Below are 25,319 nucleotides of genomic sequence, written 5' to 3'. Positions count from 1 at the left end.
CCTCTCTATTCCCATTCCCAACCCTTCCTGCTCCATTACCTCTCTCTGCCGGCTCCATTCTCTCTCTATTGCCATTCCCTAACCGATCCATTCCCTCCCTATTCTCATTCCTTCTCTCTGCCTGCTCCATTCCCAATCCCGGCCGCTCCCATTCCTGTTCCCATTCCCGCTCCATTCCCAATCCCTGCCTGTTCCCTTTTCTATTCCCTCTCCATTCCCAATCCCTGCCTGTTCCCATTTCTGCTCCATTCCCAATCTCTGCCTGCTCCCGTTCCCATTCCCACTCTATTCCCAATCCCTGCCTGCTCCCGTTCCCATTCCCACTCTATTCCCAATCCCTGCCTGTTCCCATTCCGACTCCATTCCCAATCCCAGCCGCTCCCATTCCCACTCCATTCCGACTCCATTCCCAATCCCTGCCTGCTTCCGTTCCCATTCCCACTCCATTCCCAATCCCTGCCTGCGCCCGTTCCCATTCCTGCTCCATTCCCGTTCCCGCTCCATTCCCAATCCCTGCCCGTTCCCGTTCCCTTTCCCATTCCCGCCCCCTCCCATTGGCCCCTCCCCCGGACCCGCCCTCTCCCCGCCCATCCCCGTAATTCCCGCGGAACCCTTGTGCCGGGGCTGCGCCGCGCGCCCGGACCCTTTCCGCGCACGCCGTCTCCGTGAGGATCCCGAGCGCGGATTGGTCCCGGTGCGCGTCACGTGACGCGGGAGGCTCCCGGCCGGCGCTTCCGGCCCATCCCGCTCCGCCGGCGGCTCCCGGGAATCCCGGGGATCTCGGGGGGCCCGCGCCTCCCGCGGCTCCCTGGCCCTCCCCGAACCGTCACCGAGCCTCTGCCCGCGCCGCTCCCCTCCGTACCGCCCTCCCGACAGCCCCGGTCCGGCCCTGCGGGAGAACGGCGGGCCTTGTGCGGTTCCCTCCCGGTGCCCGGGGAGCCGCCGCCGCCACCGCGGGTGATGCCCCCGCCTGCCCGGGTGGCACCGCGCACGCCCTCCCCGGCTTTCCCGGCCTCCTGCCGGTGTTGCCGAGGCTCCCCCCCCCCTCCCCCCGTTTCCTGGTGAATTTTCCCGGTGAGTTGAGTTTCCCCCGCCGTCCCCGCCCAGCATGGAGTTCGCCGAGCTGATCAAGACGCCCCGGGCGGATAACGTGGTGCTGCACCGCCCGTTCCACCCGGCCGTGGAGGGCACGCTGTGCCTGACCGGCCACCACCTCATCTTCTCGTCGCGGCGGCGCGACAACGCCGAGGAGCTGTGGCTGCTGCACTCCAACATCGACTCCATCGAGAAAAGGTCAGGGAATGCCTTGGGGGAATCCATGAAATCAGAGGGGTTTGGGAAAGCTGCAGAAGGCAGCTCAGAGACAGCAGAACTGTGATCAGAGCTAAGCAGTAGCCATGAGATTGGTCAGCAGAAAAATTATTTAAAATGTAGAAAACTAAAACAAATAGAACAATCGTCTGTGTATTAACAATTGTCTAGAGTAACTCCTTAACCTACAGAAAAGTTTATCTAGGAAGTTCTAAGTTTAATGATGGAGCTCTGTGCATTGTGTTTTAAGGCTTACAAGCAGGTATTGTACTCAAAATAAGCAAAATAATTCATTGTTTTAACAAAGATACCTGTACTAATAGTGGTTGGATAGAACTACTGTCAATATGTTTTTGCTTTGTGTGATTGTAAAAAACTTATAAAGTGAGTTGTAACATTAAGTTCTTGGTCTGCTGCCTGGGATGTGAGCTGCTGGCATCATCTTCCCATTGTCATAACCATGGAATGAGACTGATGCTGGAAAATAAAACAGCTCCAAGTGTGGGAATCCATAAAATCAGAGAGTTTTGGGAAAGCTGCAAAAGGCAGCTCTGAGACACCAGAACTGTGATCAGAGCTGAGCAGTAGCTATGAGATTGGTCAGCAGAAAAATTATTTAAAATGTAGAAAACTAAAACAAATAGAACAATGGTCTCTGTATTAATGCTTGGCTAGAATAACTCCCTAAGCTGCAGGAAAGTTTATCTAGCAAGATATTAGGAAGTTTGAAGCTTAATAATGGAGCTCTGTGCATTGTGTTTTAAGGCTTACAAGCAGGTGTTGTGTTTGAAATAAGCAAGCATTTTTTACCCAAAGGTAAAACAATGGATAGAACTACTGTCAGTGTGCTTTTGCTTTGTGTGATTGGTCAAAAAACTTATAAAGTGAGTTGTAACATTAAGTTCTGGGTCGCTGCCTGGGATGTGAGCTGGTGGCATCATCTTCCCATTGTCATAACCATGGAATGAGAGTGATGCTGGAAAATAAAACAGCTCAAGGCACGTTCCACATCAGTCCCATCCCATTTGTGATATTGTACACAGCCTCTGGCTGGGGATATCCCTTCTCCCACCCCTCGTGGTTGGGAAGGGCTGGCTGACACCTCAGCTGTCCCAAATCCTGGTGTGGAGAGCAGGGAGGATGCTCTGGGCACAGACTTTGCCTTAAGCTGTGCCAGGAGAAGTTCAGGTTGGGCATCACAAGGAATTTCTCCACAGAAAGGAAGATTTAAACGCTTGAAATACCCAGGGAGGTTTGGAGTCTCCATCCCTGAAGGTGTCCCAGGAAGGGCTGGATGTGGCTCTCAGTGCTCTGGGCTGGTGATAAGGTTGGACTCTGCTGGAATCCAAAATGCAGGGAATTCTCAGAACTTTGGGCCTGTAAGCCAAAGCTTAGAATTAAACCCAGGATTTGATCTGAGACCTTGGGAAAGGCTCCCAAACTGAGGTGCTGGAAGCAAGAATGTGGATTTACAGTTTAAAGCAGAGACAAGCTAAGGAGAAGAAAGTTTAGAGTTTAAAATATAGGAAAATAAAAGTAGTTACTGAGCTAAACAAGGAGTTTAAAATGCAGCACTATAGGTTTGTGTGTCAGAACATGATTGGCTAAGAAAGCTTCCACTGTAGCATGAGTCCATAAGATGAAATATTTAAGGATTGGGTCAAAACCATAAATATCCTTTTTGGCAGTGTTTTATTGGTCAATAAATCCTTAAAAGGTCTTGTAACTAAGGTTCTTGTTCTGAACCATGCAGTAAAGATGTGAGCTGAGCTCACCCTTTGTAGAAGATAAGAACAATAAATCACATCACCAAAAACAAACCAGAGGTCCCATCTCTAACTCATTCAAGATCCCTTCCAAAACTCCCCATAGACTCAGTGATCCTTTTCCAGCCTCAGTGATCCTCTCAGGGCCCAGGGCAGGGTTCCTGTGTTCTGTTTGGACATTCATGTTTGCTGTTGCATCTCAAGGATAGTTTTTTTGGTCCTGTAGAGAGTCAGAATTTTTGTGTTTAACCCTTTTTGCTCTGTGTTCATTGCTCAGTGGATTCAGCCACCCTTGAAGCACTTTATAAATGCTGCACTGTGCACAGAGAGGGATGTCAGAGCACTGCTGGAGGGCTTTGTCTTGTGTCACCCTCCAAAACTGGTGGCAGAATTGGGCTCTGGACTTGCTCAGCCCCAAATCTTCTCCTGCTGCATCATCCCTCACTTTCCCAGCTGATTATGGGAATCAATAACCCTTTAGCAATGTGCTTTTTGTGCTACAGCTCAGCTGTAGCTGCAGAGCTCCATATTTTTTCGTTCCCTTCCCCTTTTAGTACAGACAGTTCAGAAGTTTCTCTTTCCCCCTCATTTCTGCTTTACCTGCACCATTGCCCCTCACTGAGTGTTTGCCCCATCTCACCTGGTCATTGTCTTCTGCTCCCTCACCTTGGTCCTTTTTGATGATAACACTTCATTTTTATATTAATTACAAAATCCTTTCCCTGTTTGTAAAGGCTTTTAAGGAAATCTGGTAGAACAGAGTTTCTTTCTGCCAGCAAGACTAGAGAAATCAGGCAGCAGTGATTAAAAAAAGCACAGAGCCTGGGATGATGGGGGAGTTGCTGGGTGCTGATGAAGTTTGTTGCTGATTAAATTTGCTCCTGATTTCCCTGTGTGTTTCTGAGAGAGGAAAGGAGCAGAGGGGTGGAAAACTCAGGGAATTTCCCATGCTCAATCTTCAACCTGGCCTTGAGCACTTGCAGGGGTCCAGGGGCAGCCCCAGCTTCTCTGGGCACCCTGTGCCAGGGCCTCCCCACCCTCCCAGCAGTGTAATATTTGTCATGTAACACCTCCACTCGCTGCCACAAATAAATATTTGGTGCAAATAAAACCAACCTTGCAAATAGCAAAAAATGGGTTGTATTTGTTTCTTTATTTTTTTGAAAGGTTCCCCTGCAGACAAATTGCCACTCATGGAGATTTGCCTCATGGGAAGAGCTGTGCCACTTCTCCTGCCTTAGAGGATCCTGTGTTTTATGGGACTCTTTTTTCCTGTCTTGCTGTAGGTTCGTGGGCTCCTTGGGCACCATTGTCATAAAATGCAAAGACCTGAGGATTATCCAGCTGGACATCCCAGGGATGGAGGAGTGTCTGAACATTGCCAGCTCCATTGAGGTGAGCAGTTGCCATCAGCCAGAAAACCTGCAGGTCTTGAGCTCCCCTCAGCCTTATTTTTTTTCCAGTTATGTTTTCATGTTTTGAAAGGCAAAGTAGAATCTGGAATATTTCACATGGGGTTGTGGGTATTTCCCAGAGGTTTTGGACTCCCCATCCCTGGAAGTGTTCAAAGCCAGGCTGGACGGGGCTTGGAGCAGCCTGGGGTAGAGGAAGGTGTCCCTGCCCATGACAGGAGTGGAATGGGATGAGCTTTAAGGTTCCTTCCAGCCCCCACCTGTGATTCCATGATTTCTCTTGTCCACACAGGCACTTTCCACCCTGGATTCAGTCACCCTCATGTATCCCTTCTTCTACCGGCCCATGTTCGAGGTCCTGGAGGATGGATGGTCCTCCTTTCTGCTGGAACAGGAGTTTGAGCACCTCAGCTCAGTGGTGAGTGGGATTTGAGGGATTTCCCAGGCACTTGGATGTTCTGTGAACTGTTTCACCCAGTAGTGGCTGGACTGGAAATCCCAGATGGTTAAAAATCCATTTGGTGCCTGGGTGAGAAGTGAGTGTTGTTGAAATATTCCCTCTGTGACATCAGACATTTGTTTGCTCCTTCTCCTTGTACAAGTGAAGGTTTGAGGCCCTTTCCAGGAAATCACAAAGGTAGGAAATGTTTTTGGCCTTTGGGGATGGTTCTCTAATTAGAAGAACAAATTGAAATCCTTTGTCCTGGCTTTGTTGTTCTTAACTTTGATCTGGAGTAGAATGAGATGAATCTTTGTCAAACCCTTAATTGAAATCACACTGGTTTAAAAAAATTGCTCTTTAGGAGGATGACAATGAAGATGCCCAGTTTGAAACATTTTTTCCTTTAATTGATGCTGGGGAAATATTCTTGAGGTTCAAAAAGCAGGAAACTTTCCAGTTCTCTTTTTCCAGGTGCTGCTGAGCACACTGATTTTATTTTGGGTAGGAATTGTTCTTGTGGCATTGCCTGTTGTTTCTCTTACTCAAATTTCCTTTTAGGATGCTGAATTTGCTAGAGTGGGAACTATCTTGGGTGCAGAAACCTGTTTTAATGATTCCTTGGGTTTGCATCTCTGTGTTCCAGGTCTTTGTTCACATCCAGTCTGTGCTCTTGCTCCAACAGCTCAGGTTTCTGAGCCCACATCCATTAGTGCAGCATCCAAGAACATTGATTTTATTTTATTTATTTTTTTTTCCTCTCTGCAGCCCAGCTTGTCTGCAGCCTGTATCATTTCCTGGCTATGAGTAACAACTGAATAATGTGATCAGCTTGACCAAATTCAATTGATGAAATCACCAGAAAATTAAAGAACATTACAGGGGTTCAGAGGCCTTGCTATTTTTGTCTCATAATTAAAGCACTCCCATGTGTCTTATCTTCCTCTGCCATCCAAAGACAGACCAACTGTTATCATATCCAGCACATGTATCCATTGATGTGCTTTTTTTCCCTTGTTTTTTTAGGGATTTAAATCTTCATTTGTCAAACTCTTGCCTTTCTGAACATATTCTCTGTGTAAGAATTACATTTAAAAACCTCATTACTTTTTAGCACCACATTTCCAGGGCAATCATTCGTTCCTTTAAAATCTCCATGTCTGACAGCTGTTGATTAATTAATTCTTGGCTTTTAACCCAAAACTTCACATTTTGAACAGAATGGTGTCAAAAGCCACCTTCCAATGATTTATATCTCCTGAAAAACAGATAAATGTCTCACTGACCAAATAATTCTTGTTCTGGAAAGACACTGCTCTATGTGACAGGCTGGAACAAGGACGTGGCTGATTTAAATCTTTCTCCCAGAAGTCAAATGAGCAGAATTCCAAAGGTTCTTCCTGCCTCTGCTCAATCATCCATCTGGATCTGTACCTTCCCCAGTAGGATAACAAGTCAAAAACTATTTCACCCACCCTACAGCTCTAGTAATTTATTAATTCCACATTTATCTGCTACAGGAGAATTGTTTCCAACACTCTCTAATAGCGAAGTGCAGTGTAAAAGTTAATACTTTTTTTAAAAGTTAGGTAAATATTAAATATTTAGATGATAGAGTTTGTAATTTGTGTTCTTCACTGCACAGTGAGGGGTGAGTGGAATTCAGAGTATGTGCAGGGGGTCATATTTTTTCTGAGCAGTCAGAGGAGAGCCAAAAGGTTTCTCTTCTGCCAAATTCCAGAACTGCAGGATGCCGAAACTAACTCTGGAAATTCAAAAATTTTTCTTCCAAATTTAGTTTCCTGAAATGAAGAGGCCTGAGAAGTCTGTACACTGCCAGTATAATTAACATAAAGATATTTTATTGCCAAGAAAATAACTTACTTCATTCTCCTTTTCTTTACCCCTTTTTCTCCTTTTATTTTTTCCTCTTTTTTTTTCCTCCTTTGTTCTTTTTCATTACCCCTACTCTCTTTTTTCTTTTCCCCCTTTTTTCTATTTTCTTTCCCCTTTTTCTCTTTTTTTTACTTTTTTTACTTTCCCCCCTTTTTCTCTTTTTTTTTCTTTCCCCGATCTTTCTTTTCTTTTCTTTTCTTTTCTTTTCTTTTCTTTTCTTTTCTTTTCTTTTCTTTTCTTTTCTTTTCTTTTCTTTTCTTTTCTTTTCTTTTCTTTTCTCTTCTCTTCTTTTCTCTTCTTTTCTCTTCTTTTCTCTTCTTTTCTCTTCTCTTCTTTTCTCTTCCCTTTTTTTCTCTTTCTTTCCCTTTTTAGCAGGAAAGATCTCATGGTTCTGAACAACTCAGTTGTGCTTCATCTTCGTGTCAGAGCTCCTTTTAGAAATCAGAATTTTCTGAGTTTGGGCTCAGGTCAAATGGTAATTGTGAACCATATTCTTCTCTTTTCAGACAAGCATCAATCCTTACATCTGTTCTGCTCCTTGTCCATGCACAATCTGATCCCAGCAGGGCTTGTTCCTTGGGAATGATCTCTGGCTTTGCTGCTTTGCAGGATCTCCCAAGATCCATGCTGGGTTCTTGACTTTTTTTTTTAAGGCCTTTTGGTAGAGCTTGACTTGTTTCCCAATATTTTGTGGAAAACGACCTCTCCTGGCAATTTCCAGTTTTAGGAGGAATGGTAGCTTGGACTTCTGGGAATCAATGTGACTTTTGGGAATCAATGTCTCTATAAACAAGCATTAGGACAAGAAAAGTAGAAATCCAAGAGTTGATCCTGCACTGGGTTTAAAAATTGCTGTTTTCTTTTTTTTTCCTCTGGAATTCTCCCTCCTTTCTGTTCAGCCCTCATCCCTTTGCTGCTTTTATCCTTAACTTTTCTTGATTCCTAAAAGCTCACATGTCTTTCTGGGAAAATTAAGGGTTCACTTTGCACTCCCTGAGTTTCACACAGCACAATTACCTGGTTGGAAGTGAGGTCTCCCTTCATCCCTTTCCCTGCAGTCCTTCTGCTTCCTCTGCTGCTGCCTCTCTCTTCCAGTTACTGATAACCCTTTTTCCTTCCAAATTCCAGCCAGGCCAAAGCTGAAGGAGTTGATTTGGGCAGTCTGGAGCTGGCAGTGCAGAGGTTAATGGGATCTCTGCAGCAGGAGCTGTTGGAGGGAAGACAAATGGTGCCAAGTGCTGCCAGGCTCCTCCTCCTCATCGTGGAAATTACACCGGGATGACATAACAGGATCTCTGTGCCTGCTGTAAATGGGGAGGAGAGCAGGGTTAAATTACCAGAGTGGGGAATAAATCAGGTGCTGCTCCTCCATTCCTTTCCATACTGGTGATGCCAGGGACAGCCAGTCTCCCACAAGTTCCCCAGAGTTCTGATTTTGCCTTTTCCACATCCTATGTCTGGAATATCAATTTGATATTCCAGATCCATCCATATCTTTTTCATTATAATCAAACTGCACACCCAACAGATACCCTAAAAACCCTGTTAAAAATCCCATTGCTGGTGCATTAAAAGCTGGAGCTGTGACCAGCCACATCCTTTTGTGTCCCAGAAGTTTTCATCTCTGCTCATAACACAATGGCCAAAGGCAATTTGACTTTGCATCTGGGAGAAGCTCTGCTTTTTATAAAATGGAGCTGTTCAGAGGAGCTGTTTTGAGGCTAATGAATAATGAAATAAGGTTATAGCATGGATGATGCAAAACTGTCCAGCTGGGCTGCTGCAAACAGGCAGCAATTACTCCTCTTGATGCTGATATTTATTTTTTTTCAGCATATTTTTTAGGCTGCCACCAAAAAGGACAATTTTCCTGTCTCCTAAGCCACACATCCCATGCCTTGGAGCTGCTTCTGCTGAAATAGTGAGACAGATCATCTGATGGAAAGGCTTCATTGCCAGAAGATATTCCTGAATTGATCCCAGTTTTCCACTGGACCAGTGAGCCAGTCAGGTGCATTTTTATAAGCAGGTAGCAATCAGGAGCTGTGTGGCAAGGGGTAGTAAGGATCTGGAAGAAAGGAATTCTGATCAGAGATGTCCAGTTAATTCACGTTAAGTCAGCAGACCTGAATTGATGTGGATTTTGTGTATTTTGTCACAGCCTAATTTAGCTGTTTTGCTCTTCTCCCACTTTGTCCTGCTGCCTTATCCCTCTGCCTTTTTGTCTGCCTCAAACTTTCCTTGAACTCAGATGAGCAGAGGTTTGATGGATCTCTGAGGTCTCTCCCTGCTGCAGAAGCTCCTCATTGACCTTTTTCTCCCTGAGCTGGAGCCAAGGCCTCTGGGTGACCCTGGGTATCAGGTAGCTGGAATTCTCATGCCAAGTGCCTGTGAGGTGCCACACTCAGCACTTCTTTCCCAGGGTTTGGCTGCTGGGAGCTGGAGCAGTTACATCACAGAACTCCTGATGTGCACTCAGTGCTTGGCTGCTGGGCCCCTTCCAGAAGGTGCTTTAGAGAAAAAACTGTAGCTGAAACCACAGAAAAGCTGGAGATGTTTAAATTGAATTTTTAACCTTCAGCATCTGGAGTGGGTAGAAGTTCTTTGCCTTTCTTGGCCACCTTTGTCTTGTGAGCTTTTCTTTCAGTGCAGATGGAGGGTCGGGCCCATATTGCCTGTATCTAAATGAACTTATTTCCCCTCTTGTTGTGGGAATAGATTTCTCTGTGGGGGTCTCCCCTTGCTGTCTTCTGTGCCTGTGAAACAATTTAAAGCCATAATCACCCATATCTGCCTATGTATCACCCATATCTGCCCATGTGGGCTTATTTTGTGCTGTTTGAGGATGTGATAAATCAAAGGGGGAGCTGTTACTCAAGATCCAGAGGCATCTGCTCATTCTTCCATTGCTTCCAAGCTTTATCTGCATTCTGGGCAATGAGCTTCTGGGAGCTGCTGCAAGGAGATGATTGCAGGAGCACCAAGGGATGTGCTGGAAAAATCAACAGCCCTGTAAATGGTTACTTAAAGGACAATTTGTGGTGCAAATGGAACAGATCACAAACACGACTCTGTCTGTGTGCTTCATCCTGTGCATGGAAATCTTTCTTCCCTGTTACCTCTCCCATATAATGTCTTTTCTGACCCAAAGCTGTGTTCTGGTGTTTTTCAGACCAATGAATGGCGTCTGAGCTGCGTGAACAAGGACTTCTCTGTGTGTCCCTCCTACCCTCCAGTTGTCATTGTCCCCAAATCCATCGACGATGAAGCGCTCCGCAAAGTCGCCCTGTTCCGCTACGGCGGCCGCTTCCCAGTGCTGAGCTACTACCACAAGAAAAATGGGATGGTGAGCTGGCTTTGAGGGGTGCTTCTGCCTGAAGGAAGTGTGGGAATCTGTTGGTTTCATGCTCTGGAAGTAACAGAGCTGCTGGATTATTTTCTGGCTTCCTTGGGGAAGCTACAGCAATGTTGGGGGTTTTTTTTCCCTGGTTTCTTGCTGGTATGACAATGAAAATACAACATCTGGGCTCACAGGTGCCTTCAGGGTTCAGGTTAAACCAGTGCTGCCCCAGTTTCTGTAGTCCAGCTCTTCTGAGGGCACATATTTGACCAAAATATTTTTGTGGAAATTGTTTCCTTTGGCCACCTGGAATCAGAAAGGCTGTGTGGAGGCGGGTGCTTCCCTGGAATTAATAATTCAAACATAAATATTTTCTGTGGGACAATCAAACACAGATGTGACAAATCCATGAGAATGAAAGAGGGACCAACAGGTCAAGGGAGGGCAATTTGCCCTTGTGATGTCCTGCCTGGGGTCCCCAACATAAGGACATGGAGCTCCTGGAGAGAGTCCAGAGGAGGCCACAGAGATGCTCCAAGGGCTGGAGCCCCTCTGCTCTGGAGCCAGGCTGGGAGAGCTGGGGGTGCTCACCTGGAGAAGGCCCCAGGAAGACCTCAGAGCCCCTTCCAGGGCCTAAAGGAACTCCAGAAGAGCTGGAGAGGGACTGGGGACAAGGGGTGGAGGGACAGGACACAGGGAATGGCTTCCCACGGCCAGAGGGCAGGGATAGATGGGATATTGGGAAGGAATTGTTCCCTGTGAGGGTGAGGAGGCCTTGGCACAGGGTGCCCAGAGAAGCTGTGGCTGCCCCTGGATCCTGGTTCTGGGTGATGGAATGAGTGATCTCCATGCTGGAAATAGCCATTAATCTGCTTGGTTGGGAATGTGCATGGCAGCAGTTTGCTTACAGCAGTAAGAACAAGATGAGCCTTGTAAAGCCACTGCTGGCACCCTGGCTGGCTGTGTCTGCCAAGAGTTTTCATGGAAAGGATGGCAGGAGCCACATTGTCCTGTCTGTGAGTGCTGGGCCCTCATCACAGCCGTGGTGACAGCAGAGCCAAGGCTGCTTCTGCTGTGTGACTGTGCAAGGAGGATCAGAACAATCTGTTCTCTGAGCCTGGCAGGGTAACTCGGCAGACTTTAACAAGCCAGAATCTAATGCAGTGACTGACACGTTGTAATTAAGAAATGCACTCTATGAAAGTGTTGGGTAATTGTGTCTCTTGCTGATGTAACCAGTTCTGAGGGCGCTGGGATGTCCAACTTGCAGTTTTTAAACTTGATACAGTCTCCTCAAATGCTCTAATGTCTTCTCACCTCCTGAGGCCAAGATTTGTAAACCTTCAATTTGAAGCTGTCTAGTCTGACTCAGGAGTACCTTGGGATTTTCTTTGCTTTAAAAGCAGCCAGCCACCTACTCCACATGAGTTGTGCTTTTTGCTTTTTCTCAGCTCAGCTGAAAACCATTGAAGGAAGATTTTTGCTCAGTTATCTCTCAACATTGTGCATGTTTCATGTGAGGAGTACAACAGTATTTGGCTCAGAGTGTTGCAGTTGTGACAGTAATGCTGTCACTCTCTTTGCCCTCCTGGCTCTGAGTTCTCAGCTGTTGCTGGGGTTGCTGACAGGCTGCCCTCACATTTTCATTATGATTTGAGCTGCTGTGGTGCTTCTGAGTTGAAAGGCATTTGCTAAAGAGAAATCTCAGCTCAGCAGTCTGTGGACTTGAGGTTTATCAGTCCATTCATGGGGTAAGAATGTCACCTTTAACACTTGAGAAATTTGAGTGTTTTAAGAACAGAGTTGGGAACAGGCCTTGAAAGTGAAAATCCTGGAAAAGTTGCTTTCATAGAATCACAGAATGGTTTTGGTCAGAAGGATCCTTAGGGGCCATCTAGTTCCAACCCCCTGCCATGGGCAGGGATGCCTCTCACCAGGTCAGGCTGCTCAGGGCCCCATCCAGCCTGGCTGTGAACACTTCCAGGGATTTATAACACTGCCAGGGTTTGTGAAGGAGCCATCAGCAGGAAGGCAGCTCAGTAGTTCACAAAGATTGTACTTGAGGCATAACTGAAGGAATACAGCCTCTGAGATGATGCCTGGCATTTAAAACTTGTCCAGCCAAATGAGTGCTGGATTCAAGAATTTCTAATTCAGTTTTAAATCCTTGAGAGCGATAGAACTTTGTGGTGGATTCACAGGGGTCCCAGGATGAGGGAAGAGGCGAGAATGTTGACTCCCATGTTTCAGAAGGCTTGATTTCTTATTTTATTATATATATATATATATATTATATTAAAAGAGAATGATATATTAAAACTATACTAAAAGATTAGAAGAAAGGATTTCATCAGAAGGCTAGCAAGGAAAGGAAAAAGAAAAGGAATGATAATAAAATCTTGTGACTGACCAGAGAGTCCAAGCCAGCTGGACTGTGATTGGCCATTAATTAGAAATAACCACGTGAGACCAATCAAAGATGTACCTGTTGCATTCCACAGCAGCAGATAACCATTGTTTACATTTTGTTCCTGAGGCCTCTCAGTTTCTCAGGAGAAAAAATCCTAACGAAAAGATTTTTCATGAAATGTGTCTGTGACAGAACTTGAAACAACTGAAGGATTCAGGGCAAGGCTTGGAGCTCATTGGTGCCTTTCAGTCAGAACTCTCTCCACAGTGCCTCACACATGGGTTTGTGTCTCCCCAGGCGATGCTGAGGAGCAGCCAGCCCCTGACAGGCACCAACGGGCGGCGCTGCAAGGAGGACGAGAAGCTGATCAACGCCACGCTGCGCTCCGGCCGCCGCGGCTTCGTCATCGACACCCGGCCTCTGAACGTGGCCCAGCAGGCCAGGGCCAAGGGAGGGGGCTTTGAGCAGGAAGTGCACTACCCCCAGTGGAGGAGGATCCACAAATACATCGAGAGGTGGGTTGTTGTGGTGCTGAGGGGTTTTAGGATGAGGTGAGAGATGAGAATTGACCCCAAGTTCTCAGAAGGCTGATTTATTATTTTATGATATGATATATGACTTTTGATATATGACATTTAATATGTGACATTTGATATATGACATGACATGATATTTTATATGACGTGATATTATATGACATTACATATTTTATATGACATTATATTATATGATATTATATGACATGGCAGGATATTTGACTTGACATGACATGATGTTATATGACATTACATGACATGATATTTGATATGACATGACATATTTGATATTACATATTATATGACATGATATTATATGACATTACATGGTATTATATGACATTACATGACATGATATTTGATATGACATGACATATTTGATATTACATATTATATGACATGATATTATATGACATGACATGACATTTGACATGATATGATATTTGATATTTGACATGACATATTTGATTTGACATGATGATATATGACATGACATGACATGATATTTGACATGGCATGACATGATATTTGACATGACATGATATTTTATATGGCATTACATGATATTTGACATGGCATGACATGATATTTGACATGACATGATATTTTATATGGCATTACATGATATTTGACATGGCATGACATGATATTTGACATGACATGGTATTTTATATGGCATTGCATGATATTTGACATGGCATTACATGATATTTGATATGACTTGACATATTTGACATGATAGATGACATATGACATGAGATGATATTTGATATGACATGATATTATATGACATGACATTTGACATGGCATGACATGATATTTGATATGACTTGACATATTTGACATGATATATGACATATTACATGAGATATTTTATATGACATGATATTATATGACATGACATGATATTTGATATGACGTGATATTATTTGACATGACATTATATTATATGACATGACATGATACTTACATGACATGACATTATATTATATGACATGGCATGACATGATATATGACATGGCATGACATGATATTTGACATGGCATGACATGATATTTGACATGACTTGACATGGTATTATATGACATGACATGACATATTTGACATTATATATGACATGACATGAGATTATATTTGATATGACATGACATGATATGACATGACATGATATGATATATGACATGACATGATATTTGACATGGCATGACATGATATTTGATATGATTTGACATGATATTATATGACATGACATGATATTATATGACATGGCATGATATGTTATGTTACATTATGTTATGTTACATTATGTTATATTGTATGTTTTATATTATATTAAAAATGTTATACTAAAATTATACTTAAAAGAATAGAGTAAAGATACATCAGGAGGTTAGAAAAGAATGATGATAAAAACCCGTGATAGACTCAGAGAGTCTGACACAGCTGGCTGTGATTTGCCATTAATTAAAAAGAATTTACATGCTAGGTAAACATTCCAAAGCAACAAAACAGGGAGAAGCTGAGGCTTCTCATCTTGCCTGGAGAAGAAATCCTGGTGAAGGGATTTTTCAAAAAATATCACGATAACAGTGGGTGAAATCAGGCTTTCCCCTGAGCTTTCCCATGAGCTTGGCTGCATGAGGTCATCAGAGCAGTGATACCTCCACAAAGGATTTGCTCCTGTAGGAAGAGTTGTGTATTGTGGTTCCTGGCAACAGGGCCATGTTCCCCCTCTGGCAAAACCAGGATATGTGCATGATAAGGGGATTTTTGGTTTGGTTCCTTGTTCTGAGCAACCTGCTGCAGGTTTCAGCCATCAGGCATCTCCCTGTGCTGTTTCTTTTCCTGGCCATCTTCAGCCACACTCCAGCCTTCCTGTGTTCCCCTTGGCACAGGAAGGAGCAGGTGCCTTGCCAGAAATCTTCTGCAGGGAAGGATTTGTTCTGTGGCTGTCACACTCCTCTTATCCAGAGGATTTGTCCAGAGAAGCTGTGGCTGCCCCTGGATCCCTGGAAGTGTCCAAGGCCAGGCTGGACAGGGCTTGGAGCAACCTGGGATAGTGGAAGGTGTCCCTGCCCATGGTGGGGAGTTGGAATGTGATGAGCTTTAAGCTCCCTTCCAACCCAAAGCATTCCATGAGTCTGTGATCCAGTGGTTTTCTCTGGACATCTAATATTGTTCAGTCATTTGGAGACAAGTTGCTAAATAAACAAACTTTTAGTCTGGTGGTGTTCAACTTCTCTTAAAGCCTGAATTTATGGGAATCCTTTTACACAGACATGAAGTAGTGTTGCTGGAGCTGTAGGCCAGCTCTTGAGCAGTTAAATAAGGAATTTCCTGGCAAACACCTGAAGTGTTTGGTTTTGCATCTAAAGATTTTTTGTGAACTTACATTTGTTGCTGATTATTTACAGCATCAGAGAGAGAGGGGAATGAATAAACACAATATACAAACACTAAATAATCCATGTCCTCATTCCTGTGTTACTGCTTGTGCTTTCAACAATGTTTTCCTTTTCCCAAAGGTTTCATATCCTGCAGGAGAGCTTCATCAAGCTGGTGGAGGCTTGCAATGACCAGTCACACAACATGGACCGCTGGCTCAGTAAACTGGAAGCTTCCAACTGGCTCACTCACATCAAGGAGCTGCTGACTGCAGCTTGTCTGGCTGCTCAGTGCATTGACAGGTACATCTCCTGCAGAAGATCTTGGGTTACTCATTCACTGGTTACAGATTGCTCGCTAAATACCTCTGGCAGTATCAATAACTGCCCACCGTGGTTTGGCTCACTTGTACCCATGGAGGATTCTGTCTCCTCATGGTGGAGGAATGTTCCTCCAGTAAATCAGGAGGAGGGAGGAAATCTGGGCTAAGAAAAGGGTTTGGATCATGTGTTTAAGGTATATTCCTGTGTCTGTTGCAGCCAAGCTAATTTAGAGAGTTTTATTGAAGTTTTGGGTTAAAATGGGTCCATGGAAAAGGGGACACAGAGATGTCTTTTTCTTTTTTTAGCAAATCTTTTTTTCTTTTCAGCTGCAAATTTCCAATACCACACCTCATTTCCAGAGGTTAAAACAATGTCATCTCCTTGTTTTCCCCAGGAATTGGTCCAGTGCTTTTCCCCTCTTTATTTTTATCCCCACAGCCCTATCCAGGCAATCCTGCTCATCCCTTCTAAGTGCTTGTGACCTCTTTTAACCTGATATTTCTTTCACAAATGCTGCTGACTCAGCTGACTAATGCTCACACCTCTGGCTGTAGAGCCAATGCTTGCTGTCAGCTGCCAGGTTTGTAAGGCCAGATTCAGGAATCTAAATTGGTTTTATCTGTGACTCTGGGTGGGAAAAGCCCATCCCAAAATTTAGGGGAAACCTGGCTTTTCATAGGAGCTTGGGAGTGTGTTCTGCAGGCACACAAGCAGCTGAAATGCAGGCTCAGTGGTGAAACAGCACTGCTGCATTCAAGTGGGAGCTCTGTGCTTTTTAAAAGCTCTGACAGTGCTGGTTTCATTACTGGCTGTGCCAGGAAAGGATTGCTCTGGATCAATAGTTTTATCTGAAATTCTTTCCTGCAAGCATGTAATGGGAAAGATCAGTGGTGAAACCCTTCGGGCTTGTTGGGACAGTGGCTGATTTCATAATTTTTAACCTCAGCTTTGCTTTTTCTGTTTACCATGTGGAGCCATGGTAAGTCAGTTCCAGGTGCCTGACCTGTCTCACTCAGAGCCTGGAGGTCAGAGCTGGGCTGACAAGGAGAGTTCTGTTTTAGTTTCTGGGGGGGGGAATGGCTGGGACAGACCTTCCAACATCTTAAAGGCCTGAAAGATAAAAGGGGAAAATAGTGTTAGAAAATTAGAGTAGAGATAGATGAAGATGAGGTAGGGAAGGAAGGTTTAGATTAAATATTAGGGAGAAAGTCTGTATTGTAGCAGTGGTGAGGCCCTGGCAGAGGGTGCTCAGAGGAGCTGTGGCTGCCCCTGGACCCATGGAAGTGTCCAAGGCTTGGAGCAACCTGGGATAGTGGAAGTTGTCCCTGCCCATGGCAGGGGTAGAATGGGATGAGTTGCACTTTCAAGCTGTGACTCAAAGGGATGCTAATCCCAAGGAGTGAGAACCACAAGGGAGATCTCACTGTGCACTTCCGTCAGTGTGGGAAAGGATCTGGAGTTCCAGACTGCTCAGCAAGACATGGAGCCTTTAGTGATGCAGAGCTCAGGTCACTGTGGATGAGGATCCATGTGGGATCCAGGTGAGATCCAGGTGGGATGGGGCTGTGGGATCCAGTGGTGGTAAAGAGCCAGAAAATCCTCAGCACTGGTGTCCATGGAATGTAATGGAACCCACTGGGATAGGTTCTGCTCATTCATACTCTTATCTTTTCCCACCTTTTCCTTTCCCAGGGAAGGTGCTTCAGTGTTAGTCCATGGCAGTGAAGGAACTGATTCCACACTCCAGGTCACTTCCCTGGCACAGATCATCCTGGATCCAAGGTGCAGGACCATCCGTGGCTTCGAGGCTCTTGTAGTGAGAGAGTGGCTGCAGGTAAGGAACAACAGAACAACAGTGGCCTGGACAGAGCAGCAACCACTTCCAGACACACTGGAGTTGGGAAATAGCCTGGGAGGCAGCCAGCAGGTTGGGCCTTGTTGCAGCCCTGCTGAGTGTGAGTGTCCTTTGTCCTAAAGAGCAGCATCATTACCTGAGTCATTTGTCCTCTGGCACTGCTGGGGCCTCTGCCTCTCATGGCAGGTTTTTGATTTTGGGAACTGCCTGTTCTCTGTGCTCAGGGTGAACATCTCTTATCAAGAATGTTTTGGGTTGGAAGGGACCTTAAAGCTCTTCTCATTCCAACCTCCTCCCATGGGTAGGGACACCTTCCACTGGACCAGGCTGCACCTCTTCCATCTCACTAGAGAAAATTGTTCAGACCAAACCACAAAACCTGACCTGTGCTCTTTGTACCTTGGCAGTCTGGTCCTCCAGTGCACCCACCTCAGCTTGTTCCTGCTCACGTTCTCTGATCAAACACAGCCTGAGAAAGGCAGGGAAATCAGTCATAGAATCACAGAACTATTTAGGCTGGAAAATACCTTTAAGACTGTCAAGTCCAACTCTCCCCCAGCACTGCCAAGGCCACCACTCATCCAGGTCCCCAAGTGCCACATCCACATGGCTTTTTAATCCCTCCAGGGATGGGGACTCCAGGATTGCCCTGGGCAGCTGTGCCATGGCTGAACAACCCTTTCCATGAAGAAATTTTCCCTAATATCCATCTAAACTTTCCCTGGCACAGCTTGAGGCAATTCCCTCTTATCCCGTCCCTGTTCCCTGGGAGCAGAGCCCAACCCCCCTGGCTGTCCCCTCCTGTCAGGAGTTGTGCAGAGCCACAAGGGCCCCCCTGAGCCTCCTTTTCTCCAGGCTGAGCCCCTTTCCCAGCTCCCTCAGCCCCTCCTGGTGCTCCAGCCCCTTCCCCAGCTCCATTCCCTTCTCTGGACACTCTCCAGCCCCTCAAAGTCTTTCTTGTCAGGAGGAGCCCAAAACTGAGTCTAAGATTGGAAGTGCCCCAGCAGCAGAGGGATAATGCTTTCTAACAGCTTGGTCCTGAGCAGTTGCATGGACAGAACTCACTCCCAAGTGTTTTTTCCACATGTCCTCTCATCCCATTCCTTGGTGTGTGATTCCCTGCAGGCTGGCCACCCTTTCCAGCAGCGCTGTGCCCAGTCAGCCTATTCCAACAGCAAACAGAAGTGGGAGGCCCCTGTGTTCCTGCTCTTTCTGGAATGTGTGTGGCAGATCCACCGGCAGTTCCCCTGCTCCTTCGAGTTCAACGAGCATTTCCTCATCCTGCTCTTCGAGCACGCCTACGCTTCCCAGTTTGGGACCTTCCTGGGCAACAATGAAAGTGAAAGGTTGGTAAGGATGCTTGACTTGAATCCTTTAAATCTTGGGCTGAATTTGACTAAAAGAAGGTCCAAGAATCATGGAATGGTTTGGGTTGGAAGAAACCTTAAAGATCGTCTTGTTCCAGCCCCTCGCCATAGGCTTCCACTTGCCATAACTTCCACTATGCCAGGCTGCTCCAAACCCTGTCCAACCTGGCCAAAAATCTCCACCCATCACCAGTTTATTTAATTTCTCACCCAGAAACTCTTCCATGAGAGAATAACCAGCTGCAGTTTGGTGTGAGTCACAGCTGTGGGAAGCAGACTTGTCCATGCAGGCCTGGAGGAGGAGGCTGAGGCAGGCAAAGGCCACAGCTGACAATTCTGTCCCTCACCAGGAAGAAAATGTGAACTGTGAGGGAGGAATGTCACTCTGTAGCCTGGTGGTCCTGAAACACCCCTGGGAGTAGAAACAGGATGAAGGACTGGAGCTGCCCACAGCTGCCAAGGAGGTTTAGATTCCTTTTTGGAGCTTGGCAATTCTGCCCTCAGGACTCCTGGCTTCAGTAAGGCCATGGCTGAGGGTCTCCTGCTGGATTAGACAGGAAGGGAAAAAGAAATGATCCTCCAGAGAAGGAAGGCAATTTTAAGCTTCCTGTAAACCTCTCTGTCTTTAAAGTAATCTGGGCTTAGAAGAGACTCTGCTGCCTTCTGCAGGGCTGCTGAACCAGTCATCTGCAAAACCAAGTTAGACTTGAAGCCAATGAGCTGAAATTTGGAGGAATATTGGATGTTATGTGTAATAACCTGCCTGTCACATCTGAGCACATCAGCCTGGGAGCACAGACAGGGGTTAAGTCCGATGCTAAGCTTGTGCTGTCTGAAGCATTCACAGGAGTGCTGAATCTCCTGCCTGGCTGGCAGTGCAATTTGCCAGTGCAGGCAGAATGAGATTTGCTGGAATCTGAGGCACAGGGATCCCTGTAACTGCTGGAGGTGGGATTGCCCAGGAAGACAGCACTGCTTGCTCTGTGTGCTCAGTTCCTTCCTGCCACCAGAGGGACCTGTCAGACGTGCCCATTCCAGCAGTGAAACTGCTTTTATGTGCTCAAGATTTCCATTTCCATCCTTCCCTGATGCAGCCCTGCCCCGCCTTCCAGCTCCACCTTAACACAGGAGCCTGAATCCTTTCCAAACCTGGCACTCAAACCACAGTGGGGAGGTGACTGATTCTTCACCTGGGCAGCAGGCAGCCATCTTACAAGTGTTATTTCCCCATCTTTTATTCTGAACTATTTGTAATCAGCCAGGCTGAGTAAATTGCTTTATGTTTACACCCTGTGCCATGATGATGAAGGGATTAACTTGAATTATCTGGGGGAGTAGCACATGGAAAAACTTGTGGCCTTGTCTATGTGGCTCCAACAAGAGCCTTACAGATCCAAGTGTATAAAACTGATTTGTTCCTGTGGGTTTCTTAGGGCTAAACTGAAGCTGCCTCAGAAGACCATGTCCCTCTGGTCCTGGGTGAACAGGCCTGAAGAGCTGAGCAGGTTCCAGAACCCTATTTATGAGGCCAACAGCCTTGTCATCTGGCCCTCTGTGGCCCCACAGAGCCTGCAGCTCTGGGAAGGTGAGCCAAGTTTGCTTTCCCTGTTACAGGCAATATCTCTTTTGTGACTTTTTTTTTTGGTCAGACTTCATTGCTGACCATTCTGGAGGATCCACGTGCAGCGGGTTCCCTGATGCAGAAACTTTCCCCATGCCATGGGTGCTGAAGAGTTCATGATACAAGCAGGCTGTCATGGCAGGGTGGAGACTGAAAATGGAGTGGTCTGAGGAAAATAAGGAATGAACCCCCCCATTTTTCATTTTGCTTTTATTAACCTTGTGTAACAGGATGGTGAGCTTGGAGAGGAGGGGGGGAAGCCATTTAGAGGGGGAGAGAAAGGGAAGAAAATGTGACTTGAGAGCTGCTGGAATGTGAACAACCTTCCTGAACTCCCCCTTGTTTCAAGGATCCCTTGTGACCTGGGTGTCTCTGGGCTTCCAGGTATCTTCCTACGCTGGAACAGACCTTCCAGATTCCTGGAGGAAGCTGAGGAAGAAAGGATCAACATTATCAAGTACAACAAGGAGCTGCAGGCCAAGGTGAACGTGCTGAGGCGGCAGCTGGCAGAGATGGAGACGGATGGGGAGGTGCAGGAGGAGGAGGAGCCCTGAGGTGGGCTTTGCCTCAGCCCTTTGCTTTCAAGAACCATGGAAAGTGCATGTTCTGCTGAGCCCTTGGGTACAGCTGACCCTCCCACTGCTGAACCCCTCACTCCATGAACCTCCCTGCTTTTTGGGGAGGGGTTTTTGTTTTGTTTACAGAAGACACAGCTGGGCACAATGTCCCCTCTTGGCAGCTGTTCTGTTTCAGAATTGGGTACAGTGTCAGCAGAAGCTGGAACTCTTTACCTCCAACTGTGTGGATGACCAGGATGGGCCAAGAGACAGGATGTCTCCACTTTATTTTAGACTTTTTCTGGTTTTGTTGAACACTCACAGGATTGAAATACAGAGTTCTATATAGATAGGTAAAGGCATTTTGTCTGGAAGCACCTTTTCTCTCCAAGAGTAAGTAAGGCAGCTTAGTTCTTTAATTTCCTAGGAAATCTAGAAATGGTTAAAATCAAATTACAGGTTCTGCCAGTCTACACAATACTCTCAGTAGCCTTCACATCTCACACCTGGGTTTTTGTGTTCAGCATTGGCTCGGGAGCAGGGAGTTGAATACCAAACCAGAGCAAGACATTTCAGTGCAATACAGAATTGAAGGAGGGATTCTGCTGCTAATGTTTAAGCCATGACCTTCAGGTGGAATTGTCCCTTGTGGACAATGATCTCCTAAGGAGGAACAAACTTGTTTTTATTCTACCTGGAGAACAAAAAGGTTTAGTAGTTGGTGGGGGTGTCCACTTGCAGAACAGGGCTCAGAGCTGTCCTTTAAACCAGAGCCAAGCTGCCTTCTTGGAAATTCCAACCGCCCTGGCTGGGTTTGGACACCTGGCCAGGTTCACAGCATTGCCAGGGTGCAAGAGCAACACTTTATTTACAACTCAACAAAACACTTCTGTTGCACCTGATGTGCTTTTCCTTCTTGTGCTCTTATGCCCATCTTGTGAAACCTCAAAAGCAGAAGCTGGAAGTTCAGGTGACCTCACAGATCTGCTGCAGATGAAGGGGCCATCACACTACAAAAAAAAATACTAAGAGTTTAGATGATTTGTAGCTGCTAAAACTGCTTAAAGACTTTAGGGATAAGCTTTTTACCATTTAACTTTGTATTTTGTAGCTGCTCTTTCCATTTCTGCGGCTTCAATCTGCTTTTTTATAAAATCAGAATTCTCTCTTGTGATTTTTTTTTCCTCCTTTAAAAAGACAGGTAGGGGTAGGTCTGAAACACTCCCTGAGGCATTTTTTCAGCTTGATTTCCTGGGTAGCTCCACAGGACTGAGAAAAGTTGAATTAACAGCAGTACATGTGGCTGGGATTATCCAGAAAAGAGCTTCCTGTTAGCCTGGTTCTGCTGGAATGAACAGAGCTGCAGTAGGTCAGTGGTGGGATGCCTCTGGAAACTGCTGAGCTTCCAAGTTTATGGAATGAAGCTGCCTTTATCTAAAAGCCACTTCACATAGATATGTGTGAAAATGCAGGATCTTTAGTTGTAGAAGTAGCTGGGCAGGAACCTGCAAAAATCATGTAGCCACTAAATACAGTCTAAGAAAATTCTATAACCAAGGAAATGATATAAAATTATGTGATAATGATCAAGTGCTACCTTAATGCCTTTTGTTCAGTCCTTATTTCCTTAATTATTTCCTTCTTGCTTGAGCTCAACTTAGCCCTGAAGTCCTCTGGCTTAAAAAATAAGATCCCTTTTAAAACACTCCTCACTTAAGGCAGAAGAGTGATTCCCCCTGCTTGCAATGCCAATTTCTTTTTAGGTTTGGAGCTTTGTTCCCTGGATCCAGTCTGACACAGGGAATGCTGCTCAGGGTGGCTGGGGATCTGTTCTGCATCACAGGGGAGGCAGAATCGGGCTGTTCCCTCCTCCAAACCTGGTGATTCCTCTGGGTATGTTGCTCATACAGTCCCTTAAAATGATTGTACACCCCTTGAAATTATGTCTTTGGGATCTGCACCTGCCTGGGTGGTGTTTCCCGACCCCATTCAGAATTTCTCCATCTGAAATCCATTATCCCCAGCCAGATGGGAAGGATTCAGAAGGCACTATTTTCCCTGTAATAGACTATACATAAAACACTCCTAAAGGTTATGCAATTCCCTAACACAGTAATTATAGATTGAGCTAAATAATAGAGAAGCAGAGAGGTTTTTTTTGGATCTAATTGCCTGGCTGCTCCAGCCTCTCCTGCAAACTGCAGGCTTCTGAGGAAATTGGGAAACCAGCTGTGACAGCCAACAAAAGGCAGCACATTCCCTCTGAGCTGGCATCAATTTCAGCCTCCACTTGTGTTGAATGCACCCCCAAGCGCTGTGTGTGTGCCTTGGGAGCGTGGATCCTGGAAATGAATCCTTGGGGCAGTGCTGGTGTCCTTCTGAGCAGCCCCTGCAGGTTGTTCCACATTTCTGGGCCCTGCAGCACCGTGTCCCTGCCCAAGCTCTGTGGCACAGGCCTGGGAGGGCTGGCAGGAGATGCAGTGGGGCCAAGATGTGTGGTGGTGTGGGTTCTCCAGGGACAGGACACTTCCCAGAGCTGTCCTGCCACACTGCTGCCACATTCCCTTGGAACTTTTCCATTCCAGTGCCTCCCAGGCTCCAGATTCACAGCAGTTCTCTCCCATTCTCTGCTTTGCTGCTTGCCTCCCCTATCAAATCACATATTTAATAACAGGGATGGGTTTGCTCCCTCAGAGGGGGATTCCTGCCCCAGTTTGCAGATTCCCTGTGAATTCCTGAGCTGGGGCAGTGCCCAGCTCTGGCTCCTCCCTGTGCCACTGCCTTACTCCCTCGCTGCCACCGCGCTCCTGCTCTTTTGCACACACACTTTGTGTAACAAGCTGGACACGGAAAGCCCCATCTCCAAATTTTGGGGGTCAGTCCACAAAATTTGGGGAGGACACTCTGCCATTCACCAAAAAAAAAAAAAAAAAAGAAGGGAAAAGGAACTAACTTGCACAGTTTTCATAAGGGAAATATGAAATATGTACCTTCAATATTTTGATTGTATCGATTAAGTCTTGAATGTGGCGCTGGTTTTGACGTGCACTATTGTCCCTGTTGCATAGGATCTCATTTAAAATTGCACTGTACAGCATTTTTGGTGTCTCATGTGTGCTTTGCTAAAGCCTTGGGCAGTGCTGTGGTTGTGTGAGGGGTGAGGTTTTCTCCCAGCACTGCCTGTGTTTTGTCACAGCTGCACTGTGTGACTGTGTGAGCTGTGTCTATTCACTACTGCCTGTTCAAGTGATGAGTGCACTGCTGGCCCAGCATCTGGAACTGCTATTTGGACATAGCTGCTGCATCAGTCTTGATTTTTTTTAAAATTTTTTTTTTCCTGTACAATTTGAAATGCCAGGGCTGGGAGTTTTGTGCTGGTGTTAGGTATTTGCTGTCTGTGTACAGAATCCCAGCTGCTGCAGCGTGGAATTTACTGCAACAACGACAAAGTAACAAATCTGAGGAAAAAGAAGATGATGGCTCGAGGTTCAGCCATTTGGGGAGAACCAAACAGATACAAAGTGGCTGTAAACTTTGCTGTAGATATGTTGAGAGCATAGTAGATGTGTCTGTTTAAATTAAATCCCTGAAGACTAAAAAAGTTCTTTAATTACACTGCTGAATCTTCTTTATTACTGTGTCCTTTGCTTCCCACAGGAGGGATGTGGGTGGGTGTGACTTGGATCAAGCTTTTGCTTGAAATTTTAGCTCTTTTCAGGTGGATTATGTTTTACTTTACAGCTGAACAGGCCCTGTGGTGGTAGAAGGGGGATGAGAGGAGAAGGGTGAGACCCTGAGGCTGTGAGGGGCTTGCAGAGCTCTGCTCCAATGGCTTTGGGCCTTGGACAGCAGCTCTGCATGGGATGGATAAACAGTTTGATTAGCCAAGGTTTTATACTGATATTGATCCTTTTATCCTGGAATTGATCTCTCCAAGGGAAGAAGGGCAGGGGTGCTCACAGGGAGAGGAGTTTGGAGTAAAGCAAAGCCTTGCAAGAAGGTGGATGGACAAGGGGGAGTGGTTTAAACAAAACCAGGACTGATGTAGATGAGATATTAAGAATAAATTCTTCCCTGTGAGGGTGGGCAGGCCCTGCTGCA

General features: G+C 45.9%; 1 protein-coding gene across 1 annotated transcript; it reads left to right on the top strand.

Annotated features, from left to right (window-relative positions):
- Positions 1–674: 674 nt before the first annotated feature.
- Positions 675–24,833, top strand: MTMR9 (myotubularin related protein 9). Its single transcript, XM_071447716.1, has 10 exons — positions 675–1,293; positions 4,364–4,472; positions 4,782–4,907; positions 9,997–10,170; positions 12,872–13,089; positions 15,636–15,797; positions 17,511–17,652; positions 18,799–19,019; positions 20,474–20,625; positions 21,046–24,833. The coding sequence occupies exons 1-10, from the start codon at positions 1,109–1,111 to the stop codon at positions 21,213–21,215; spliced, it is 1,659 nt and encodes a 552-aa protein (XP_071303817.1). The 5' UTR covers positions 675–1,108; the 3' UTR covers positions 21,216–24,833.
- The last annotated feature ends 486 nt before the right edge of the window (positions 24,834–25,319 follow it).

The sequence above is a fragment of the Agelaius tricolor genome, unplaced genomic scaffold, assembly GCF_023055355.1.
Source record: "Agelaius tricolor isolate 1412-34295 unplaced genomic scaffold, bAgeTri1.0.p SCAF_1, whole genome shotgun sequence".
NCBI classification, from domain to species: domain Eukaryota; kingdom Metazoa; phylum Chordata; class Aves; order Passeriformes; family Icteridae; genus Agelaius; species Agelaius tricolor.
This window is presented reverse-complemented; position numbering and strand designations above follow the sequence as displayed.

What these genes read in the sequence shown, in the direction of transcription:
- MTMR9 (XM_071447716.1), top strand. Translation starts at nt 1,109, where the DNA reads ATGGAGTTCGCCGAGCTGATCAAGACGCCCCGGGCGGATAACGTGGTG. An exon ending in TAGTGAGAGAGTGGCTGCAG is followed by an intron (nt 17,653 to 18,798) that starts GTAAGGAACAAC and finishes GATTCCCTGCAG; the next exon opens with GCTGGCCACCCTTTCCAGCA. An exon ending in GGCAACAATGAAAGTGAAAG is followed by an intron (nt 19,020 to 20,473) that starts GTTGGTAAGGAT and finishes TGGGTTTCTTAG; the next exon opens with GGCTAAACTGAAGCTGCCTC.